The sequence below is a fragment of the Leucoraja erinacea genome, chromosome 6 (genome assembly GCF_028641065.1).
Source record: "Leucoraja erinacea ecotype New England chromosome 6, Leri_hhj_1, whole genome shotgun sequence".
In the NCBI taxonomy this organism is placed as follows: domain Eukaryota; kingdom Metazoa; phylum Chordata; class Chondrichthyes; order Rajiformes; family Rajidae; genus Leucoraja; species Leucoraja erinaceus.
The window spans coordinates 49,263,853-49,289,158 of NC_073382.1; the positions used below are offsets into that span (position 1 = coordinate 49,263,853).

General features: G+C 44.3%; 1 protein-coding gene across 3 annotated transcripts in view; it reads right to left on the reverse strand.

Moving 5' to 3' along the window:
* LOC129698093 (fibroblast growth factor 9) overlaps positions 1-25,306 on the reverse strand; it is a 63,361-nt gene that overhangs the window by 2,670 nt on the left and 35,385 nt on the right. For all 3 annotated transcript variants that reach the window (XM_055636968.1, XM_055636970.1, XM_055636969.1), the window contains exon 3: positions 18,368-18,471. In XM_055636968.1, coding sequence (XP_055492943.1) covers positions 18,368-18,471 — 104 coding nt within the window. The remainder of the gene's footprint in view (positions 1-18,367; positions 18,472-25,306) is intronic.

A 25,306-nucleotide genomic window follows, 5' to 3' on the forward strand; every position in this document is an offset into this window, starting at 1 on the left:
TTGTCACGTGTACCGAAGTACAGTGAAAAGCTCTTTGTTGTGTGCTATCCAGTCAGCGGAAAGACTATACATGATTAAAATTGAGCTGTCCACAGTGTACAGTTACAGGATAAAGGGAATAATGTGTAGTGCATCCTCAAAAGTCCGATTAAATATAGTCTGAGGGTCTCCAATGAGGTGGATGATAGCTCAGGGCCGCTCTCTAGTTGGTGATAAGATGGTTCAGTTGTCTAATAACAGCTGGGAAGAAATGGTCCCAGAATCTGGAGGTAGACAAAAATGCTGGAGAAACTCAGCGGATGAGGCAGCATCTATGGAGCGAAGGAAATAGGCAACGTTTCGGGTCGAGACCCTTCTTCAGACTGATGTGAGGTTGGGGAGGGGGGGGGTGGGGGGGGGGGAGGAAGAAAGGAAGAGGTGGAGCCAGAGGGCTGAGGGGGAGCTGAGAAGGGGAGGAGAAAGTAAGGACAACCTGAAATTAGAGAAGTCAATGTTCATACGGCTGGGGTGCAAACTGCCCAAGCGAAATATGAGGTGCTGCTCCTCCAATTTACGATGGTCCTCACTCTGGCCATGGAGAAGGCCGAGGACAGAAAGGTCAGATTTGGAATGGGAAGTGCTGAGCCCCCGGGAGATCAGGTTAGTTATTGTGAACCAAGCGGAGGTGTTCGGCGAAGCAATCGCCAAGCCTACGCTTGGTCTCACCGTTGTAGAGCAACTGACACCTAGAGCAGTGGATGCAATAGATAAGGTTGGAGGAGGTGCAGGTGAACCTCTGCCACACCTGGAAAGACTGCTTGGGTCCTTGAATGGAGTCAAGGGGGGAGGTAAAGCGACAAGAGTCGCATTTCTTGCGGTTGCAAGGGAAAATGCCCGGAGAGCGGGTGCTTCGGATGGGAAGGGACGAATTGACCAGGGAGTTACGGAGGGAACTGAAAGCAGACAGGGGAGGAGATGGGAAGATGTGGCAAGTGGTGCGATTCCGTTGGAGGTTGGCAAGCGGTGGGAATCTGTGACCTGAATCTGGAGGTCTGTGTTTTCAAAGACCTGTATCTCCAAAGGTAGTCATTTAAATTCCTCTGCACATCCCTGCCTCTCCTTATGCAGTGCCTTGTGCCAGAAATGTAGAGTGAAACCTGCCACAATTTTATCTGCCTCTTTCATCAAGGAAGCCTATGGTGTAGGGTCACATTTGAAGAAGTACGGACATGAATTTGCAAACTATGAAGTTAGTTAAGAGTCAAGGGTGTTTTATTGACATATGTCCCGAAACAGAAAAAATAAATTCTTACTTGCAGCACCACAACAGATATAGAAACATGTTACTCTGTAAAACCCATAATAAACAAAAAAAAGTCTCGTATATATATATTTTTAAAAAGCAAAACAACAAATAGATACACAATAATGGTGAAAAGTCAAAAATAATGTCCCCAAGTCTATATAGTGCAAATCATATTTGGAGGTTGCTGTGTTTAATAGCCTGATTCGGCATTGCTCAAATGAAAATTGAAACAGGATATATGGATGGGTTAGAATAAGGAAACAAGAAACTGTAGATGCTAGCCCAAAAAAAAAGACCCAAAGTCTGAGTAACTCCATGGGTTAGGCAGCATCCCTGGAGAACATGGATAGGTGACGTTTTGGGTCTGAAGAAGGGTCCCATCTCGAAATGTCACCTGTCCATGTTCCCCAGGCATGTTGCCTGACCCACTGCATTACACCAGCACCTGGTAGAAACAAGGAACTGCAGATGCTGGTTTACCAAGGAAAAACACAAAATGCTGGAGTAACTCCTATAATTAGTCTGTAGAAGGGTTCTGACATGAAACGGCACCCATCCATGCTCGCCACCTGACCTGCTGAGTTACCCCAGCACCTTGTGCCTTTAAATTGATGGGTTATATCTCATGTATCAATAACATTCCCAATGCTGATAAAAAAACAAATCATTTTTTAAATTTTCAAGACGGATGAGCAACTGAAAAAATAAATTCAATTTGAAGTCCAGTTGAAATGATCAATAATCATTGTTTTACTCAGCTATTGCGCTCGTAAAATTGTATTTTTCAGATATAAAATGCAGCTTGTAATTTAAACACTTACTCAGAGGGCCAAATGCTAATTCCCTGGCTTTTGATTAGTAAGGGTGTCAGGGATTATGGGGAGAAGGCAGGAGAATTGGGTTGAGAGAGAAAGATAGACCAGTCATGATTGAATGATGGAGTATTGATGGGCCAAATGATCTAATTCTGCTCCTATGACATGAATTTATGAACTTTGTAATAACATTCTTTAGTTCCATATGAAAACTTGGCCATTCTTGTGCATTCATTGCTTTTGTTTACTTTAAACCAGAAATATCTTTACCAAAATAGTTGAAGATTTTTATTTGGAACATCTTAGATTTTGTGAAATGCCGCACAAGTATAATGTTTTTCAATCATGATATCTCCATTGCGGGGACATTGCTGATAAAATAATACAAACTATGTGCAAAATTTGTACATCTGGAACTGTGTAAATAATCAGATACAGATTATGCTGTAATCCAGTTGCTATTATTAGCATTACTTTCAGAACAACTCCAGAGTTCCTGTACTTACAACTCCGAGGTGTCTGATATGATGAAGCGTTGAATTAATCAAAATCACAAGCAATATTTTTTAATTAAATCACGCTCGTTTTGCTTTTGTGTTTTTGGTTTGTTAATAAATGCTGTCAAAAGCAACAGATGAACTGAATTGCATAAGATAACAGGGCAGCAGAGTGGTACAGCGGGTGGAGCTGCTGCCTCACAGTGCCAGAGAACCGGGTTTGAGTCTGACCTAGGTTGCTGTCTGTGTGGAGTTTGCACATTCTCCCAGTGACCAGCATGGGCGTCTTCTGGGTGCTCCAGTTTCCTCCCACATCCCAAAGACGTGCAGGTTTGTAGGTTAATTGGCCCTGTGTAAATTGCCCCTTGTGTGTGGGTAGTGGATGAGAAAGTGGGATAACATAGATCGCTGGCGTGGACTCATGGCTCGAGAGGCCTGTTTCCATGTTGTATCTCTAAACTCATAGTGGTTAAGAAGGAACTGCAGATGCTGGAAAATTGAAGGTACACAAAAATGCTGGAGAAACTCAGCGGGTGCAGCAGCATCTATGGAGCGAAGGAAATAGGCAACGAAATGTTGCCTATTTCCTTCGCTCCACAGATGCTGCTGCACCCGCTGAGTTTCTCCAGCATTCTCTAAACTTTTAACTAGTTATTCAACAAATTCCAGAGAGCAGACATTGCCCCAAGAGAAAGACTAGGCAAGTTGTGAAGTGCTCTATTAAAGAAGGGTCCCGACCCAAAATGTCAGCTATCCATGTTCTCCAAAGATGCTGCCTGACCTGCCGAGTTACTCCTGCACTTGTGTTTTTATTTCTCTATATCTCTGCCCTGCACTTCAACTCCAAAACAACTTGGTGACAAATGGTCCTCTTCTGCTCCCATCAGATCTCCGTCTGAACAAAGATATTGAAGAATTTGATCAAAATTAATGCATCAAAATAGTGGCGCAAATAAGCTGCAGCTGCTGGTTTATACTGAAAATAGACACAAAATGCTGTAGCAACTCAGCGGGACAGGCAGCATCTTTAGACTTTAAACTTTTGACATACAGTCGAAGCAGGCCCTTCAGCCCACCAAATTCACGCAGACTAGTGATCACCCTGTACACCAGCACTATCCTACACACATGAAACCATTTTCAGAGTCCAGTCCACGTTCTAGGTACTATGTGCAGTGCCTGTTCCAGACAAACCCCAGGCTATGTGCAGGCAGATAAGAGATGGTCTTTGCATCATGTTTGCCCAAACATTGTGAGCCAAAGAGCCTGTTCTTGTGCTGTACTCTTCTATGTTCTATGTGGGTCAGCAGTCTGTTACCTGCGATGGAGATAGTGAGGTCTGGAAACGGTAGGGAGATGTCGGAAATGGTCCAGGTGAATTTGAGTGCCGGATGGAAGTTCGTGGTGAAATGGATGAAGTCAGTAAGTTCGGCATGGGTGCAGGAGGTAGCACCAGTGCAGTCATCAATGCAGTGGAGGTAGAGTTTGGGGATAGGGCCACGGTACGCCTCGAACAAGAATTGGTCGACATACCTACAAAGAGGCAGGCATAGCTGGGGCCCATTCGCGTGCCCGTAACTACCCCTTGGATTTGGAGGAAATGGGAGGAGTTAAAGGAAAAGTTGTTGAGGGTAAGGACCAACTCCGCTAGGCGGAGGAGAGTATCGGTAGACAGGGATTGGTTGGTTCTGCAGTCAAGGAAGAAACAGTTGGATATTGAACACACGGCAAGGATGTGGGTTGGGGCCGGAGGAAGGCAGGTGAGTGGACGGAGGCCGAGGCAATGTCTGGTAGGGGGTGGTGGGTGGCCAGGCAGGAGGGGGGTATGAGGACTATAGTGTGGGTGGGGAGGAGCTGGGGTCACATGATACAAGGGGGAAGGGGAAGACCTAGTGGAACACCCACTGAGGTTCCCTGTGTTGGAGAGGAGCACAGCACAGCACAGCAGACCACGTGGTGTGAGAGTCGGCAGCGGGGAGACTTCAGGCCCAGTGCTGAGCCTGGGACTCAGGTAAGGCGACGGCTGCAGCCCGCTGGTGGGCGGCGTAAAACAGGAGCTCAATTTCCTTACTTCCAACTGAAATCATAGGTTACCAGCTTTCTAAATAATGGACTAGAACCAAGAGAACTACACAGGGAACAGGGTTTATTTTAGTTTAGTTTTGTTTATGTTTACTTTAGTTTAGAGCAGTGGTTCCCAACGTGGGGCGTACGCCCCACAGGGAGGCAATTTGATTTTTAAGGGGGGCAATTGAGCGCGACTGAGGAGGCCTGGGTCCAAATTTTCAATTTTTATTTTTTTGGATTTTCCATCAGGTAAACATATGTAGTTTATGTTTCAGATGTTATTTTGAGTAAATAATTTTTTTGGGGTAAAAAATGGCTTTATTGTGTAGTTATTACATAATCACCGCGCCATCGCTCTTCATGCACGTCGTACGAAGAGCGCGAGGTCATGGGAGAACCTGATTTATTGAATTGGATTTCGAAATGCGATTCAAAGAGCTTTTGCTAAGTTACCCTTATAATATCTATTTCCTCCGTTTTCTCTCAAGGGAAAGCAAGGGGGGGGGGGGCATCAGGATTTTAGAGGTGATTAGGTGGGGCATGGCCAAAAAAAGGTTGGGAACCACTGGTTTAGAGATACAGCGTGGAAACAGGCCCTTCGGACCACCAAGTCCGCGCCAACCAGGGAACCCCGCACACTAAAACCCCTGTCTCACGGTACAAGTTGACACACAAGGTACCCCGAGTTAAAACTCATGGTAATAACGTACGATTAACATAGCTGTAACGTCGGAACTCGTGGACGCAACTTAGAGACTCGTGGCGCTAACGGCAGGTACCCGTGAAACTTGTCAACTCTTGAAAAAAATCAAACATGTTTAAAGTTTTTCATGAGTCAAATTTACTCTTGTGGTTAAGAATTGAAACATTTTAACTCGTTGTAAGAACGTAGTGGCCCGTGCGTTTACCTTAGTGTATCGTGCATCTACTGTGGGAACTCTTTCCTACACACAGTAGGGCCAATTTACAATTTTCCCTACAATTTTCTACCAAGCCAATTAGCGTACAAACTTGTGTGTGGAAGGAAACTGGAGCACCCGACGAAAACATACACAGGTCATGGGTAGAACGTACAAGCTCCGTATCGACAGCACCCATAGTCTGGATCAATCTTGGGTCTCTAGCACTGTGAGGCAACCACCATGCCACTGGGCCGTACATGGAACTCATGTGTGTCTTTTTCGCAACTGCTACTGGTTTTGCTTAATTTTATTTATTGATAGTAAGGAATTTCAGTTTTGGGTTACAATTAGTGTATGATTACAGATGGGATTGAGATTAACATCTCACTTTGTGTGCCATACATTCCCAGCAATAAAAAAGGTCATCAGATACTTCAGCCTTTTTAAACAGTAACAATTTGAATGATCACCTGATTTACTGCAAGGAACTTAATAAAAATCTGAATATGTTTTGCAGCTGCACTGTTTTATTCAAAGTACAGTCATGAATAAAGTTTTCCATGATGTTCATTTCTTCTGAAATATATTGCTACATGCATGTGCTTTGTTTCAAGACATTTATTGCCGCAAAGTATTTTTTTGCAAACCAATTACTTCAGGGCTGCCGTCTTCATCGGTAATGTCATCTTTACAGCTCTTGCAAACGTGGCAATTCACCGTGGTGGCACAATTGCACAGCGGTAGAGTTGCTACCTTACAACGCCAGAGACCCGGTTTTGATCCTGACTATGGGTGCTGTCTATGCGGAGTTTGTATATTCTCCCCGTGACCGCGTGGGTTTTCTCCGGGAGCTCCGGTCTCCTTCCACACTCCAAAGACGTACAGGTTTGTAGGTCAATTGGCTTTTGGAAATTGCCCTTAGTGTGTAAGATAGAATCCTTAGACTAATTCTATCCGTGTAAGAAAGAGCTGTAGATGCTGGTTTACATTGAAGATGGACACAAAATGCTGGAGTTACTCAGTGGGACCGGCAACATGTCTGGAGAGAAGGAATGGGCCATGTTTCAGGTCGAGACCCTTCTTCAGACTGATGTCAGGGGAGTGAGCGGACAAGGATAGAATGTAGTCCGAGATAATGAGACTGGGAAGGGGGAGGGGATGGAGAGAGAGGGAAAGCAAGGACTACTTGAAGTTTAAGGGTCATTGTTCATACTGCTGGGGTGTAAGCTACCCAAGCAAAATATGAGATGCTGTACCTCCAATTTGTGCTGGGCCTCACTCTGACAATGGAGAAGACCCAGGACAGGAAGGTCAGTGTGGGAATGGGAGGGGGAGTTAAAGTGTTGAGCAACCAGAGCAAGCCTATGCTGCACACTGGGGGCAATTCACAGAAACCAATTAACCTACAAACCTGTACGTCTTTGTCACACACAGCGGAATTCTTTTCATACAAACAGTCCTGTAAAGTATTGCCATATCTAAGCATATCTCTGATGGGATGGCAGCTCAATGGTGCAACGGGAGAGTTGCTGCCTTACAGCATTGGAAACCCCGGTTCAATGCTGATTACTGATGCTGTCTGTACAGAGTTTGTACATTCTCCCTATGGCTGCGTGGGTTTTCTCTGGGTGTCCCCCCACACTCCAAAGACGTGCGGGTTTGTAGGTTAATTGACTTTGGTAAAAAAATGTAAATTGTCCCTAGTGTGTGGTTCAGTTCAGATTACGACACTGCAGGAAGGCTTTAGACTTTAGATACAGTACGGAAATACTAGTGCTAGTGTACAGGGTGATTGATGGTCGGCACAGACTCGGTGGGCCAAATGGCCTGTTTCCGCGCTGTATCTCTCTAATATCTAAAGGCTTCCTGTAGTGTAGTAATCTGAACTGAACGCAGTATTCTATCTGAGGTTTCTCTAAATAATTAATCAGTTCTACCACAATCTCCTTGTACTTGCATTCTGAGTTTAAGTCAATAATAGCAAGCGTCACAAAATGCCTTCTTAATACCTTACCTACATTCAGAGATCTGCAGATGTGACGTCTAAGATCCCTTTCCTTTTCAGCACTCATCATTCACTGTGTGTAACCATGCTCAGTTTGCCCTCCCCATTTGCATTACTGTTACTTATCAGGATTGAATTACACTTCACCACCTCATCCAGTCCATGGATACATGAATGAATGGTAGAGTAAACTGGGCGCAGCCTAATTCTGCTCCTATAACTTATGCACTTGACACTTTCCTCCAGTCTGAAGAAGGGTCCTAGCCCAAAACATCAGCTAGCTATCCATGTTCTCCATAGATGCTGCCTGACACGCTGAGATACTCCAGCACCATGCGTCCTTTGTTGTAAACCAGCGTATGCAGTTCCTTGTTTCTACATGGATCTGATCCGTACAAACATCATCCGTAGCCAGGATCGAACACGGGTCTCTGGCACTGTAAGGCAACAACTCCACGCTGTCCCACTATGCTGCCCTTTCTTTTTATTGTTATGCCAAGCTAAATTGTGAAATGTGTGGAATCTTGGTCACTTTATTCATTCACTCGCTCTCCCAGCATTTCACCGGAGAGGGTTGTTCCTGGTGAACTGAGTCTATTTCAACTTCAGTTGTAAAACATCGCTCTTGTGCTATGTTCTTGCTCATAGCTCCACAGGAAACATGAAACTAATTTAAACTAGCTTCTGTACCCTCTGCAGGGAGTAAGATCATATGAATAGTGACACAGACGAAATCCTCACTGGAAACGCACATCAGTGAAACAAAGAAAATTCACTGTTTTTACTAGGATGTTGCCAGGACAGAGGGCCAGAGCTATAGCGAGAGATTGAGCAGGCTAGGACTCTATTCCTTGAAGCACGAGAGGGTAAGGGGTAATCTCATAGAGGTGTGCAAAATCATGAGAGGAATAGATCGGGTGGATGCCCAGAGTAGGGGAATCAAGAACCAGGGGACATAGGTTTAAGGTGAGGGGGGCAACGATTTAATAGGAACCCGAGGGGTAACTTTTTCATTCAAAGGGTGGTGGGTGTATGGATCGAGCTGCCAGAGGAGATAGTTGAGGCAGATACTATCGCAATATTTCAGAAATATTTAGACAGGGACATGGATAGGATAGGTTTCGAGAGATATGGGCCAAACACAAGCAAGTGGGACTAGTGCAGATGGGACATGTTGGTCGGTGCCGGCCTGTTTCCACACTTTATGACTATGACACTGTACCTCGGTATATGTGAGAATAAAGCACCAACAAACCATTGAACCATTATAGCTATGCCCTGTGCTCTTTGACATTTCCACGCTGGGAAAAAGGGTCTGACTGTCTACTATATTTATGCCATTGTCTATCCTATCTATACCTTCATCTATTCCTTCATTTTATATTTATGAAAACACAGACTGCTGCATCCATGTATTGGAAGTAAACTGGTCAGGTAGCCACAAGATTTTGCCCAATTGTTGTACCGGCCACGTTATTGTCGCAAACAAAGTGCTCACAAAGTGGAAATAAGAAATTCATGTTTTAATTGCCTTATCATAACTGAGAGGTAATCACCGATGTGGGAAACTGCATGATATCTGATAGCAATGGGACATTTAATTAGATTCCACACTGCTTTCCTGTGGAGGCGTTAATTCACAGCCTGATACCTGGACAAGGTACAAGATCGATTTTAATATCTTTTCACCCCATAATGTGAATTATGTCAAAAACAATATCCTTTGTTGTAAGACACTGCCTGGGAAATGTCCATTTGTGACACACTATAAGAGTGCTGAAGATGATGATACTTTATTGTCACTTGCCCCTAGGTTCAGCGTAATTCTTTGTTTTTAAATATAAAGTACACAAAAGAGTGGCCATAGAGGCGCCCGAAAAAGTTACAAAACCTCTCGGTATATATGTTTTTCCCCCAATCTGCGAGCTTTAACTTTGCATGAACTGCATGCTGGAATTAATAAGTGCAGCCAAGGTTAAAAAGTTGCACATAGAAAAAAAAAACCCATGTATATTGAGAAGAAACATATTATTATATTGAGAAGAAACATTTTGCTGTAGTTTATTTGCACATAACAGGGGCTGTATCACCCTGAGAACTATATCGAGCACTGCATCTTCCCTATCGCACCACATGTTGTACTTGAGTTTGGCTTGATTGTATCTATGTATAGTATTATCTGATTTGAACGGATAGTATCCAAAACAAAGCTTTCCACTGTAACTGAGTACATGTGACAATAATAAACTTAAACCTAAACCTCATCCTAGACCTAAACCAAAAATCTCATATTTGGCTTGGATAGCTTACAATCTAATGGTATGTGGGATGAATTCTCCAATTTCAGGCGACTAACCTACTAATAAACTTCCCCATCCCCTTCCTTGTGCCCTTCTGGTACACACCCATTTGTCCTCTTCCCCCTTCCCCTGTCCCCTTCCGTCTATATTCCTTGTTCCGGCTTCACAATTTGCCCCTCTGCTATTCTTATCTCACATGTTTTGTCTCTTTATCTCTGGCCTTTGTCCAACCAACTACCTATCCAAAAATAACCCCTCACCTGTATCCACCTATTACTTTCCAGGCTTTGTTCTGCCCGCACCGTTATCTCTGCCCCCCTACAATCAGTCTGAAGAAGGGTACTGACATAAATAGTCACCTATCCACATTCGCCAGAGATGCTATCTAACCCACTGAGTTTAGTTTACTTAACTTTACTCTAGAGATGCAGCATGGAAAGAGGCCCTTCGGCCCACTGAGTCCATGTTGGCCACCGATCACCCATTCACACTAGTTCTGTTATCCCATTTTCCCATCCACTCCCTAAACACAAGGGGCGATTTGCAGAGTCCAATTAACCTACAAACCCACATGTCTTTGGGATGTGGGAGGAAACCAAACAGTCGGAGGAAACCCACGCAGTCACAGGAAGAATGTACAAACACCACACAGACAATGCCCGAGGTCAGGATCGAACCAGGGTCTCTGGCTTTGTAAGGCAGCAGCACCATTGTGCCGCCCTATACTTTGTGTCTTTTTTTCCCACCAAAACTACTAATGTGCTTTCAATCAGTAAAATGTCCCAATTGGTGTTAGCAAACACAAAGTAACACTTTTTGTAGCAGTAATCTTGTTGGCTATTTACAATAAATGTTATTCTGGACTCCAATATCTCTCAGTACATTAATGCTCTTAAAGATCTTGCCAATAACTGTATACCCTTACATTTGAGCTCCAAAAGTGCCACACCTCACACTTGTCAATTAAACTCCATCTGCCATCTCTCTGCCCATATCTGTAAGTGATCTATTTCGTGCCACATCCTTTGAAAGCCAACTTCAATACCTGCAACTCCACTGATTTTTGTCTTAAGTACAAACATATAAGAACCTTGCCAGCACACCTGAGCAGGGGAGATTTGTTTTGCGGTTTCAATTCATACTTTTGTTGTAATGTTTTAAGGATCCAGAAGGTGGCATTTATTGTGTGAGGGTTCAGGATGTGATACACTTGAACAGACAATGCATTAGATGAATGCACACACATCAGGTTCAGCAGAAGACTCTGAAACCACCCCCGCCCCTCACCCCATCTCCGAGGCAACCAAAGTGCTTGCTTCTGCCACCTGCACCCATAAAATAAATCCCATTTAAAATATGTGCACCCATCCAGAGTAAAAATAACCTGTGCTGCACCTATTCACGAACAAAGTCTATTAGCCCAGTTCCAACAGCGGAGGTTACTTTAGGGAATGGAATTACATTATGCAATTGGATTGGAATTCTTCAGATTCTCCAAGCACTGCAGCAACAGCTAAATATTTTATTAGAAATTAATTTACTTTTTATCTGCATTCACTAGGAAAGGTGCTTGGAGAAGTAAATGTAAAAAATGCATAAAGCTACATGCCCTAACCATATTGAAAGCTTCACATAAGCTGGGTTGCAGCGGTAGATCTGCTGCTTTACAGTGCCAGGAACCCGGGTTCGATTCTGACTTTGGGTGCTGTCTGCGCAGAGTTTGCACATTTTCCCTCTCTCTCTCTCTCTCTACCTCTCGTGGACATAGTTTCTCTCTCTCATGGGTTTTTTCCCACTGCTCCAGTTTCCTCCCACCCTCCAAAGACGTGTCGGTTTGTAGGTTAATTGGCTTCAGTAAAAATTGTAAATTCTCCCTAGTGTGTAGAATAGAGCTAGTGTACGGGGTGATAGCTGGTCGGCGCAGATTCGGTGGACTGAACGGCCTTTTCTGTGCTGTATCTCTAAAATAAAGTAAAATTAAGCCCCTGTCCCACTTAGGAGACCTAAACAGCAACGTCTGGTGACCTTGCCCACCACCCAAGGTTTCCATGAGGTCACCAGAGGTTTTGGTCACTCTCCCTAATGATCGAAAGTGGTTTCTGCGTGGTCGAGTGTTTGTTATTTTATGTTGGGGTGTGTGTGTGGGGGGGTGTGTGTGTGTGGGAGGGGGGGGGAAACTTTTTGAATCTCTCCCTGCACTGGAGACCCGACCTTTTCTCGTCGGGTCTCAGTCGTCGTTGAGACCGCAACGAGGAGCGGCCTCCAACAGGAAGAGACCGGGGACTCAGGTGTCGACTCACCGTTGCCGTCGCGGAGCTGGCCGAGTCCGGAGCGGTGGAGGAGCGCTGCTGCTGCTGATGCTGTTGCTGCTGCTGCTGCTGCTGCTGCTGCTGCTGCTGCTGCCGGAGAGTCGGAGGCTCTCTACAGGTCTGTGGACGACGGCGCCGGGAGCCCACGGCTCCCTGGGGGGAGACCGCTTTTCGGGGCTTCTGCGGCGGCGGCGACTTCTCCCGCCCCAGTTGCGGGGTCGAAGAGCTCCTGGAGCGGGGCCTGACACCACTGCCCCGCGCGGCTGGAATGGCCGCGGACTCTGCGAGCGCACACCGGGGGCTCCAACATCAAGACCCGGTGTGCGACCTCGCACCACCCGGCGTGGCTTTAATGGCCGCGGGACAATCGCCATCGCCAGCCGGGGGGCTATGACTTTGACTCTGACATCGGGGGGGGGGGGGGGGGGTGCAGTGGAGAGAGAAGTTTATTTGGCCTTCCATCACAGCTATGTGATGGATGTTTATGTTAAATGTAATTATGTTGTGTCTGGGGTCTATTTGTGTGTAATGTATGGCTGCAGAAAAGGCATTTCGTTTGGACCTCCAGGGGTCCAAATGACAATTAAATTGACTCTTGACTCTTGAGGCTTCATCTAGGTTGCTGCTATTTTTTCATCATGTTTAAAACCAGCCTCGACTAAAAATAGGTTGCTGTTTTAAAAATCGATAAGCCGGTTTTCTTCATAGTCGAGGAAGGTTTTCAACATATGCATGGGAGGTGGTAGGAGGTTGCAGGTCATCTCGACCTTGATTTTTTTTGGTTGGCATGCAAGGTCACCTAAGTGGGACAGGGGCTAGTATGCATGGATTGTGTAAACAAAGAGAATTTAGATAGCTCACTCAATGGATATACAGTTATTTTACTTCAATCTGCTGTTTGGTCAATGAACAGTTCACTATCCTACTCACCACTCCAACTCCTGCAAGCCTCCCTTCCCAAAACACCCAAACACTCAGGTTGCAATTAACAGCAATGCATCTCACTTCAATTTCTCCCCAATGTGCTAATCCTGAAGTATTTTTATAGTCTTATAAGCACCGCAGCTGGTAGAGCTGCTGCTTCACAAAGCCAGAGACCCGGGTTCGATCCTGACCTCGGGTGCTGTCTGTGTGTTGTCCAGTTTGCACGCTCTCCCTGTGACCTCGTGGGTTTCCTCCAGTTGCTCCGGTTTCCTCCCACATCCCAAAGATGTGTGGGTTTTGTAGGTTAATCGGTCCTCTGTAAATTGTCCCTAATGTGTAGGGAGTGGATGAGAAAGTGGGATAACATGGAACAAGTGCGGACGGGTGATTGATGGTCAGCGTGGACTTGATGGGCCGAAGGGCCTGTTTCCATGCTGTATCTTTCAGTCAATTCAATCATTACATCTAAAGTCTTATAATAATATAATCGCTGCATTTAAAAATTTTAATTAGTTTGCCATAGCCGGGTATCCTGATTTAAGCAATTCCAATATTTATAATACATGGGACATGGTTTTTGTAACAAAAAATGTATTTAATAGTCCATGATCAATTTATTTCTACGTTATGCATTAAACACAAAAGAGGATTGAAGTGAAAGGCTTGAGAAATATTTTTATAGGATCCTGGGAGGATGTTTGACATTTTCTTCCTCATCAGGGAGCAATTACATTTCCAGTCAGAAACTGGGAAATCAATGCTTGAAGTTCAATGTGTTTTACAAATATCTGCTTTTTGCTCATCCACTTTCAATGTACAATCTCACATACACAGTGTTCAGTGTCTCTGAGTGCAACTGTCTTTTTGCAACTCTCTCTTTTGCCCTTACTTATTCTCCAGGAATTTTGGAGATCTTTGCTTTCTTTTCTTCTGTCATTTTTTCTTCTCTCTCTCTCTCTCTCTCTGCCTCCCATGGACTTAGTTTCTCTCTTCAGAATGAGAAAATGTTTCTGGATTATGACCTATTATCAGAATGGCCATTAACTGGGCCGCAAGGTGGCACACTGGTGGTATAGCTGCCTTACAGCTCCAGAGACCCGGGTTCGATCCTGACTACAGAAGCAGTCTGTACAGAGTTTGTACCTGGGTGCTCTGGTTTCCTCCCACACTCCAAAGACAAAGGTTTGTACATTAATTGACTTTGGTAAGAACTGTAAATTGTCCCTCATGTATGTAGGATAGTGTTAGTGTACAGAGTTCACGGGGTTCACCCCCCCTCACCTTAAACCTATGTCCTCTGGTTCTCAATTCCCCTACTCTGGGCAAGAGACTCTGCTGTATCTTTTCCTGATCTTTCCCTCTCATGATTTTGTACACCTCTATAAGACCATCCCACATTCTCCTGCCCTCCAAGAAATAGATTCCCAGCCTGCTCAACCTCTCGCTATAGCTCAGGCATTCGAGTCCTGGCAACATTCTCATAAATCTCGTCTGTCCCCCTCCCAGCTTGACAACATCTTTCCTACAACATTGTGCCCAGAATTCAACACAATACTCTAAATGCGGCCTCGCCAATGTCTTATATAACTGCAACATGACTTCCCAACTTCTACAATCAGTCGGTAGACAAAAATGCTGGAGAAACTCAGCGGGTGCAGCAGCATCTATGGAGCGAAGGAAATAGGCAACGTTTCAGGCCGAAACCCTTCTTCAAACTTTGCCTGATAAACGTCTATGTGCCAAAAGCCCCTCTATCTATCCACCTGTGGTGACACATTCAACTGTACTCCTAGATCTCTCTGCTCTACAACGCTCCCCAGAGCTCTACTGTTCACAGTGCAGATCCTGCACATGTTTTAGTCTTACCAAAATGCATCACCTTTTATTTTATTCAGATATTTTAATTCACAGCCTTCTCGTGTATCACGTATTTGACACATACATTGCGGGCGAAGGGCCTGTTCCTGTGCTGCACTGTTGTGGTATCTACAGGGTTTTGTTTTTGCCTTTCCTGATCCTTTTCCATTGATTCATCAATGGCCATTGTAAGGTCATTGTGGGAATGTTCCCTGTACAAAAATCAATGCCCAGTTCAATTTGCAACAAATACGCAATGAAATAGTCCATTGACTACTTAGAGGAAAATCCATAATGGTACCAAGTTAGCATTAATGCTGCACAACTGCTAACCATTAACCATTTCTAACAGGAGATGGTCTTACTGCTGCATTGCTCCCCAATCAATAATTGTCTGGGCATCAGCAGCAGCCAGCTAAACGTTGTGGCAGGTCTGAAGTTGGGTTTGGTGGACACAAGGAACTGCAAATGCTGAAGTCTTGAATAAAACACAAAGTGCTGTAGTTACTCAGTGGGTCAGGCAGCACCTGTGGTGGGAGAGGTAAGCTACATTTCGGGTCAGGGCTGGGTTTGTTAGATATTAGACTTTGGAGATGCAGCGTGGAAATAGGTCCTTAGGCCCACCGTGTCCACGCCGAGCAGCGATGCCCCGTAACACCAGCACTATCCGACACACAAGGGACAAGTTACAAATTTTACTGAAGCCAATTTATCTACAAAACTGCACATCTTTGCACTGTGGGAGGAAACCAGAACATCAGGAGGAAACCAATCCAATCACATTGGGAACGTGCAAACACCATACAGACAGCATCTGTAGTCAGGGTCGAATCCGGGTCCCTAGCGCTGTAAGGCAAGAACTCTATCGCTGCGTCAGTGTGCCACCCTAATTATGTGAGGGGGGAGTTTCAGGGACAGAATAAATTGCCCTATTGTGTAGGGAGTGGATGGGAAAGTGGGATAACATTGAACTAGTGTGAACGAGTGATTGAGAATGGGCATGGACTTGGTGGGTAGTTGGGCCTCTGTCCATGCTGTATTTTTCAATCAATCAACTCGTGAACAAGAGGAAATACCTTGCCAGACGCATTCAACATGTAATGAAGCACTCTTGGACAGGGAAACAAGGTCAATGATTCAGGTCATTAACCCCTTCAGCAAATGTAAGAAAAAATGACTTTCTCTCTCCACAGATGCTGACTGACCTGCTGAATGGTTCTGGCACTTTCACATTTTGTTTTCAGACTTCCAGCAGCTGCAATTAGACCATCTGTGGCAGCCGGTGTGGTTTTAGAAGTAATGTGTCATGCCTCACAAATCTACTGGAATTCTTAGAGGAGGTAAATAAATTAGTAGGCAAGGGCTATTCCAAAGATATAATTGCTTGGATTTTCAAAAGATAATGCTTCAGGTCTGAGGCTTATACTGGTAAATGGAATTAATGGGAAACTAGTAACTTTGCTTGAAGATTAGCTTGATAATAGAAAACAAAAGGGAATGATAAATAGATCAGGCTGCATCTGGCAAGTTGTCAAAACTGGGGTTTAGGGACTGTTTAACAATGTTCAAAAGGATTTAGTCTAACTTGTTTATACAGGCAATGAGTCTGCATCAACATGCACAGTGAAATCAGGACAAGAGCATCTTACACATGGTGTAAAGAGCCATTGAAGAAGGAAGGAAAAGAGGGCCTGGTGTTTGATCTTACCTGAAAGCATCCACTCACTAGGTTGTAAGTGTAATGGGATATAGGGAGCCCCATATTAACATGATGTTGAAGACAGTATAACTCATTGCAGACTGTATTCCAAATGTATTAATCAGTTAAGGTTGAATAATGCATAATAAGAGCCATTGCTTGACTGGCTTTGGAGTCACAAAGTAATTTCAATTTGGTATCATCTTGAAAGTTTCATCTATAGTGAGCTATTTGGTTGTCAGTCTAGTTTAAATAAATCAGGAGTATTCTATAAGAGGTCAGATTAATCATGGAGGCTGGCTGGATGCGCAATAATATTTTCTTCTTAGTTTTGTTTTCTAGTTTAGAGATACAACATGGAAACAGGCCCTTCAGCCCGCCGAGTCCACACTGACCAGCGATTCCCATATACTGGCACTGTCCTGCACACTAGGGATAATTTACAATTTTATCAAAGCCAATTAACGTACAAACCTGTACGTCTTTGGAGTGCGGGAAGAACCCGGAGCACCTGGAGAAAACCCACGTGGCCTCGGTGGGGCCAAAGAGCCTATTTCCACACTCTATCTTTAAACTAAACTAAATTAAACTAAACTAAACTGAGAGGTCAGATTATTCATGGAGGATATCTGGCAGCTCAAATTGCATTTTCTTGTGTCATTATGCAGAGCAAACTGGCTGGCTTTGACTTGTTCCGAACCTTTTCGTATCTTTAGTTTCCCTCCCCCTGACTCTCAGTTTGAAGAAGGGTTTCAACCCAAAACGTCACCTATTCCTTTTCTCCAGAGATGTTGCCTGACCCACTGAGTTACTCCAACATTTGGGGTATATCTCGTTTGCTTATGAAAGTGCGTGGAGAGTTTTACTAATCGCCAAGCTGATGCAAAAATGTAGAAACACAAGATTGTAACCAGAAAAGTAAGTGTAGCAGAATTGTACATCAAAAGCAAAGGAAAGAATAGAAGAGCAATAAGAAAGTAATGTACTTTCAATTTAAAGTCACAGTTCTGTAGGTCAACATAATGAGACACTGGAGCTTTTGTGGTCCCACAAAGGTTGGCTTATGTTATAAGCAACACTCTGGATCATTTTGAAATAGAGCCTAGATAGACTCACGAAGAAAGATACAGTGTCTTTAATGTGACGATGTAGCCTTGAAACTATTTGTATCACATGTGGGTTTGGTACAAAGAACTTTAATTAGTGTTCTCTTTGTGTTTCCTTGCCCATTATTGGGAAGTAAGCCCTTCTGAACAAATCTCCTCCTACTTTCTCTCCCCCTTTCTCCCCTTTTCATCCCTGTACCCCATTTCTCCCACTCCCCTTCCACCTCTATCCCCTCCTCCGGCTTCACGTTTCATTCCTCTTCTCTCCATATCTTACATCTTTTTGTCTCCTTTTCATCTCTGGCCCTGACCACTCATCTGCTAATCAAAATGCCCCCCCCCCCCCCCCCCTTCACCTGTACCCACCAATCACCTCTGTAGGAAGGAACTACAGATGCTGGTTTATACTGAAGATCGACACAAAATGCTGGAGTTACTCTTCAGACCGAAGGCGGGTTCCGACCCAAAATGTCACCTATCCATGTTCTCCTTTGTAAACCAGCTTCTTAAATGTTTGCATACATTGTAATTAACAGTTCAGTTCTCTTTCTTCACTTCAAGCTTAACCAATCTCTATCTGATAACACAAATTTGTACTTACCGATCCATATAGCTCTCCTTTCTCATTCATTCCAAGGTAGAGTCCGCTGTCGACACCACGAATGCTGACCAGACTCACTGCTATACTAATGAATTCCAGAATACCTAATGATAACAGCAACAATAATCATAAACGCTATCAAATATGAAATAAATCCATTTTTAAAAAATGTAAAAAATGCTCAAAATAATCAACATAATTCTAAATGTCTAAAATGTGCATTACGTTTCCACTAGGAACTTCCTCTTCTGATTTTATTTTTAGATGCTTTATTAAATAATAACTTCAAGTTTTCTGGAGTTCTCAGAAAACCTCATTATATATTTGATTTCTACAAGGGTTGTCCTGCAGAATGTTTTGTAAATACTATAGTTTAGTTGAGTTTAGTTGAGTTTGTCACGTGTACTGAGGTACAGTGAAAATCCTTTTCAATGCATGCTATCCACAGTGGATAGCATGCATTGAAAAGGACTATCCAAAGACTAGCCATGGTTACAATCGAGCAGTCCACAGTGTACAGATCCAGGATAAAGGGAATAACGTTTAGTGCAAGTTAAAGTCCAGTAAAGTTCAATTTAAGATATTTTGTTTTTAAACAGAGATCCATAAGAAAATGTACAGTACTGCAATAATGTGTGTTTGAGTGAACAAGACCCAGAAACCAGAAAATCAATTAGGCACTCCATCGTTCCTCTGAACTTACTGGGTAGTATTTAGGGTTTGGGTGGAGGGTACCCCAACAGGAGAGGTAAAGGGGAAATTAACATAATTAGGGCGGCACAGAAGCGCAGCGGTAGGGTTGTACCCTTACAGAGCCAGAGACACGGGTCCGATCATGACTATGGGTGCTGTCTGTGTGGAGTTTGTACGTTCTCCCTGTGACTGTGTGGGTTGTTTCCCAGTGCTCTAGTTTCCTTCCACACTCCAAAGACGTACATGTTTGAATTGGCTTCTGTAAAATTGTAAATTGTCCCTAGTGTGTAGGATACTGCTAGTGTACGGGGATCGCTGGTCAGCACAGGCTCAGTGAACTGAAGGGCCTGTTTTCATGCTATATATCTGCAGTCTAAAGTCTAAAGAAAGATTGTCGAAAGATTCTTGCACAAAACTGGAATGAAGGGAATTAGGTAAATATGGAATGTAGATTTGGATTTTAGCACATTTATTGATCATTAATAGGAATATACCTGTGTTTAGTTTGGTTGAGACATAGAGCATGGAAACAGGTATGTCCCATGTATTATAAATATTGGAATTGCTTAAATCAGGACACTCGGCTATGGCAATCTAATTAACATTTTTAAATGCAGCGATTATATTATTATAAGACTTTAGATGTAATGATTGAATTGACTGAAAGATACAGCATGGAAACAGGCCCTTCAGCCCTCTGAATACTCCCCGACCATCAATCACCCATTCACACTAGTTGTATGATATCTCACTATCCCAACCACTCCCTTCACACTAGGGGCAATTTCCAGATGCCGATTTGCCTACAAACCCGCACGTCTTCAAGATGCTTGTGGGAACCGGATCACCCGGATGAAACCAATGTGTAAACTCCACACGAACAGCATCCAAGGTCAGGATCGAACCCGGGTCTCTGACAGCGTAAGGCAGCAACTCTACCAGCTGTGCCACTGTGTGCAACTGGTAGAAGCAGCGACGGGGGAGATCTCTGCAGACCAAAAGGTAGGGGTGGATGAATGAATGGTGGTGTTAGGAATTGATATTAGAACCTCTTTATTTTTGAATGATACATGGGGTTATTGAAATAATGATGAGGAAAAATGCGAGGGACTGTAGAAACAAGGAACTGTGGCTTAGCAAGGAAAGATACAAAATACTGAAGTAACTCAGCAGGTCAAGCAACATCTCTGGAGAAAATGGATAGGTGATGTTTTGGGTCGAGACCCTTCTTCACACTGTCCATGCTGCCTGACCTGCTGAGTTACACTGTGCCTTTCTTTGTAAGCTAGCATCTGCAGTTCCTTGTATCCACATAAATACAATCGTCGAACTCAAGTACAATAGGTAGAGCAAAGGGGAAGATACAGAATGTCAGGGATGCCGCCTGACCTGCTGAGTTACTCCAACGATTTGTGTCTTTTCAGTGAGAGAATGTAGCTCCCTAGATAGTGCAGCTAGCTGAGTTATCTCAGAGGACATTAAGTTGTATCAGAGCTGCGATTTAAAAATAGAATGAGAACAAAATACTTGCATTGAATTTGAATGCCTGTGAACCTTGCAAAGTCCTGTCTAAACTTGTGTCCAATTGGGTGACCCTGCACCACAGACAAGTCAAACACAGCCAGACATAATCATACTGACAAACTAAAACCTTGCCGACAACATGCCTGCCTCCTCTATTACACTCCATGCCTGCATCCTCTTCACATTGTAAATTGTTCCTAGTGTGCAGGGCAGTGCTAGTATACAGAGTGATCACTGGTCGGCACAGACTCGGTGGGCCGAAGGGCCTGTTTTCGCATTGTTTTGCTAAAGTAAAGTATACAAAATTATGCGAGGTGTAGGTAGGGTAGACAGTCAGAACCTTTCTCTTCGTGTAGAAATATCCAACACTGGAGGGCATTGCCACAAGGTGAGAGGGGGATAGTGTAATGGAGATGTGTGGGACAAGTTTTTTTAGGCAGAGATAGAGGAGCAAGATTCATCAGGAACCAAGATCCTGGTGGGGGACTGGTACACGCTGCTAGAGGTAGTGGTGGAGGCAGATACGATAGTGGCATTTAAGAGGCGTATGGAAGTGCATAGAAACGTATAACATTATAAAAGGACTAGACAAACTTCCCAATGATGGAAGAGACCAGAACCAGAGGCCACAGTCTACGAATAAAGGGGAGGCCATTTAAAACTGAGATGAGAAAATACTTTTTCACCCAGAGAGTTAAGAATTTGTGGAATTCTCTGCCACAGAGGACAGTGGAGGCTAATTCACTGGATGAATTTAAAAGAGAGTTAGATAGAGCTCTAGGGGCTGGCAGAATCAAGGGACGAGAAGACAGGCACGGGTTACTGATTGTGGATGATCAGCCATGATCACAATGAATGGCGGTGCAGGCTCGAAGGGCCAAATGGCCTCCTCCTACACCTATTTTCTATGTTTCTATGCAAGGGATAGAGGGATATGGTTTATGTACAAGCAGACAAGATCAGTTTAACTTGGCATCATGTTTGGCACAAACATTCTAGTGCTGTACTGTTCTACATTCTATGTTTTTTGTTTTTCTTTAATTCTCGTGGATTCCAAATAAAGATCTTTCTGGACAATACCATTTTCAGGTTTGTAGGTTTATTGTCTTCTATAAATTGTAAATTATCCCTCGTGTGTAGGATACTGCTACTGTACAGGGATCGTTGGTCGATCTATATTTATTTACTAGACTAAGTGGGACCCGTTGAGTCCCAGTATCACACGGGAGGTCTGGTCACTCAACGCAATATTCCACCTCTCCAGCTATTCCTATAGTGTTGGCCAGTGGAGGGCGGGGGTGTCCTGTTGCGCTAGTATGGGTGTTGCGGGCCGAAGGTACTGGTTTCCAGAGGGCTAGTATAGACATTGTGGGCTGAATGGATTCTTGGGCTGGCAGCCAACTGTTGCAATGATTTTAAAAGCCAAGCCAAGGCAAACAATTTGGCTGCAGCCACCCGACAACCAAAATTCATTTTGTGAACACAAACTGTTTTAAAAAGGCGAGGCAAACAATTGGGCAGCACCCACCAGACAACCAAAATTCAATTTTGTGAACACAAACTTTAAATAAAAAGCCAAACAATTTGGCAGCAGCCACGTTGAAGGGACTCACCGTGGAGTAGACGTGCGTTCAGTGTTATTCACAGCTCAGAGAGCCATGACCCTCTCGCTTCCTGGGTCTGGCAGCGACTGAGTGAGGCACGACACTTCCGGGTTTTATAGTCCCTCCCCCTGCCGCCAGCAGGGGCAGCAGAGAGAATGGGGATTTTTTTTAAACATTAATATCGCTCTGATTTTTCATAATGGGAAAAATACTCTGGTCCTGGAAGACATAGGGGGGCTCTGAGCAAGGAGGCCAAAAATGATGGCCATAGGAGGCGGCGTTCTCTCGGAAATCGCAGCACAGTGGGCCAAAAGCGGTCAAGATCAGACTTTTAGTAATATAGATTGCACTTTTGCAAATAGTCAGGGTTTCTACACAAATGATGATTGTGAACATTCATACATCTCGGTTCTTGATGAATCTTGCTCTTCTATCTTTGCATACAACCTGGATAAACACCAGAAACAGGAGGTGGCAAGGTTGTGCAGCGGTAGAGATGCTGCCTTACAACACAAGAGATCTGGGTTCGATCCTGACTACAGGTGCTGTCTATATGGAGTTTGTACATTCTCCCTGTTACTGCATGGGTTTTGTTCCATTGCTCCAGTTTCCTCCCACACTCCAAAGGCAGACAGGTTTGTAGGTTAATTGGCTTTTGTAAATTGTGAATTGTCCCTAGTGTTTAGGATAGTGCTAGTGTACGGGGATCGCTGGTCGACTCGAACTCGGTAGGCCGAAGGGCCTGTGTCCACGTTGTATCTCTAAACTAAACTAAATTCAGAAATCATGCTCTTCAGAGGAAAAGCCCACGCAAAGGGCACACAGATTACATTTGCTGTGTGTAGAAGCCATCTTTAGATGTATGAGCTATTTGCAATCATCCGATACGAAAATAAAGCTTGAAGCAATAATGAAACTCTTCTTGTCAACAGCAGGCAGCGAAGAAAGCGAATGGCATGTTGGCCTTCATAACCAGAGGAGTTGAGTATAGAAGCAAAGAGGTCCTTCTGCAGTTGTACAGGGCTCTAGTGAGTCCGCACTTGGAGTATTGTGTGCAGTTTTAGTCTCCAAATTTGAGGAAGGACATTCTTGCTATTGAGGAAATGCAGCGTAGGTTCACAAGGTTAATTCCCGGGATGGCGGGACTGTCATATGCTGAGAGAATGGAGCACCTGGGCTTATATACTCTGGAATTTAGGATGAGAGGGGATCTTATTGAAACATATAAGGTTATTAAGGGTTTGGACACGCTAGAGGCAGGAAACATGTTCCCGATGTGGGGGGAGTCCAGAACTAGGGGGCACAGTTTGACAATAAGGGGTAAGCCATTTAGAACAAAGATGAGGAAACACTTTTTCACACAGAGTTGTGAGTGTGGAATTCTCTGCCTCAGAGGACGAAGGAGGCGGGTTCTCTGGATACTTTCACGAGAGAGCTAGATAGGGCTCTTAAAGATAGTGCAGGGGATATGGGGAGAGGGCAGGAACGGGGTACTGATGGTGGATGATCAGCCGTGATCACATTGAATGGTGGTGCTGGCTCGAAGGGCCGAATGACCTACTCCTGCATCTATTTACTATTGTCTACGACTCATTGTTGAGGTGGGCGCCTGGAACGTGATGTCAGGGTGGTGGTGGAGGCAGATATAATAGTGGCGTTTGAGAGGTTGTTGGATAGGCACATGGATATGCAGGGAATGAAAGGGTATGGAACATATGCCGGCAAAAGAGATCAGTTTTACTTGGCATCATGGTCAGCATGGATACTGTGGGCCAAAGGACTGTTCCTGTGTTTTACTCTGGTTTGCAATAACAGCGCCGAAGTAGAGATGGTTGAAAGCTTCAAGTTCCAAGGAGTAAATATCACCAGCAACCTCTCCTGGACCACCCACATTGTAGTAACGGTCAAGAAAGCACACCAACGCCTTAGAAGGTTAAGAATGCCCCCAACAACTCTTACTAATATCTACAGGTGCGCAGTAGAAAGCATTTTATCAGAGTACATCACAGCATGGTTTGGGAACAGCTCCATCAAGACAACAAGAAATTGCAGAGAATTGTGGACACAGCCCAGACTATCACACACACCTCCCATCCATTGACTCCATTTACACCTCACACTGCCTCGGCAAAGCCAAAAACATGAGCCTCACCCCGCCAGTCCCACTTCTCCACCTCTCATATCAGGCTAGAGGTATAGAAGTGTGAAAACACACCTCCAGATTCACAGACAGTTTCTTCCCAGCTGTTATCAGGCAACTGAACCATTCTTTCACCAACTGGATTTGGGACCTGACCTACCATTTACCTGTTTAAGAAGGAACTGCAGATGCTGGAAAATCAAAGGTACACAAAAATGCTGGAGAAACTCAGCGCGTGCAGCAGCATCTATGGAGCAAAGGAGATAGGCAATGTTTCAGTCTGAAGAAGGGTTTCGGCCTGAAACGTTGCCTATCTCCTTCGCTCCATAGATGCTGCTGCACCCGCTGAGTTTCTCCAGCATTTTTGTGTACCTACCATTTACCTCATTGGAGACCCTCGGACTATATTTAATCAGATTTTACTGGGCTTCATCCTGCATTAAACGCTATTCCATTCATGCTGTATCTGTACACTGTGAACTGATTGGCTGCAATCGTGTCGTCTTTTCGCTGACTGGATAGCACGCAACAAAAATGCTTTTCACTGTACCTCAGTGCACTTGACAATAATAAACTTAACTAATAAACTAAACTAAGCTTGTTCTGAGGCAGACAATCACACTTGTATACTTAATTCACAAAGGCAACCAATATCATCAAAGCCTTACACCACCCTGTCCACGCTCTCATTTGATTCCTACCATGGGAAGAAAGTACAGGCAGTCGAAAACTGTGACCTGCAGGTTCAATGCCAGTTTCTTCTCAATAGACTTCAGGATCTGCAACACCGTAGAACACTAATCTCAGCAGAAAAAGTCACAAAGGCTGAGGTGAGGCTGCAGCTCTGGAAGAAATGGATAGGTGACATGTCAGGTCGGGACTCTTGTTCAGACTGGTTGTGGTGGGGGGAGAAAGCTGGAATAGATGCAGGACAAAGTCTGACGAGTGCTAGATGGCCTCAGCAACTATGCGTCTTTG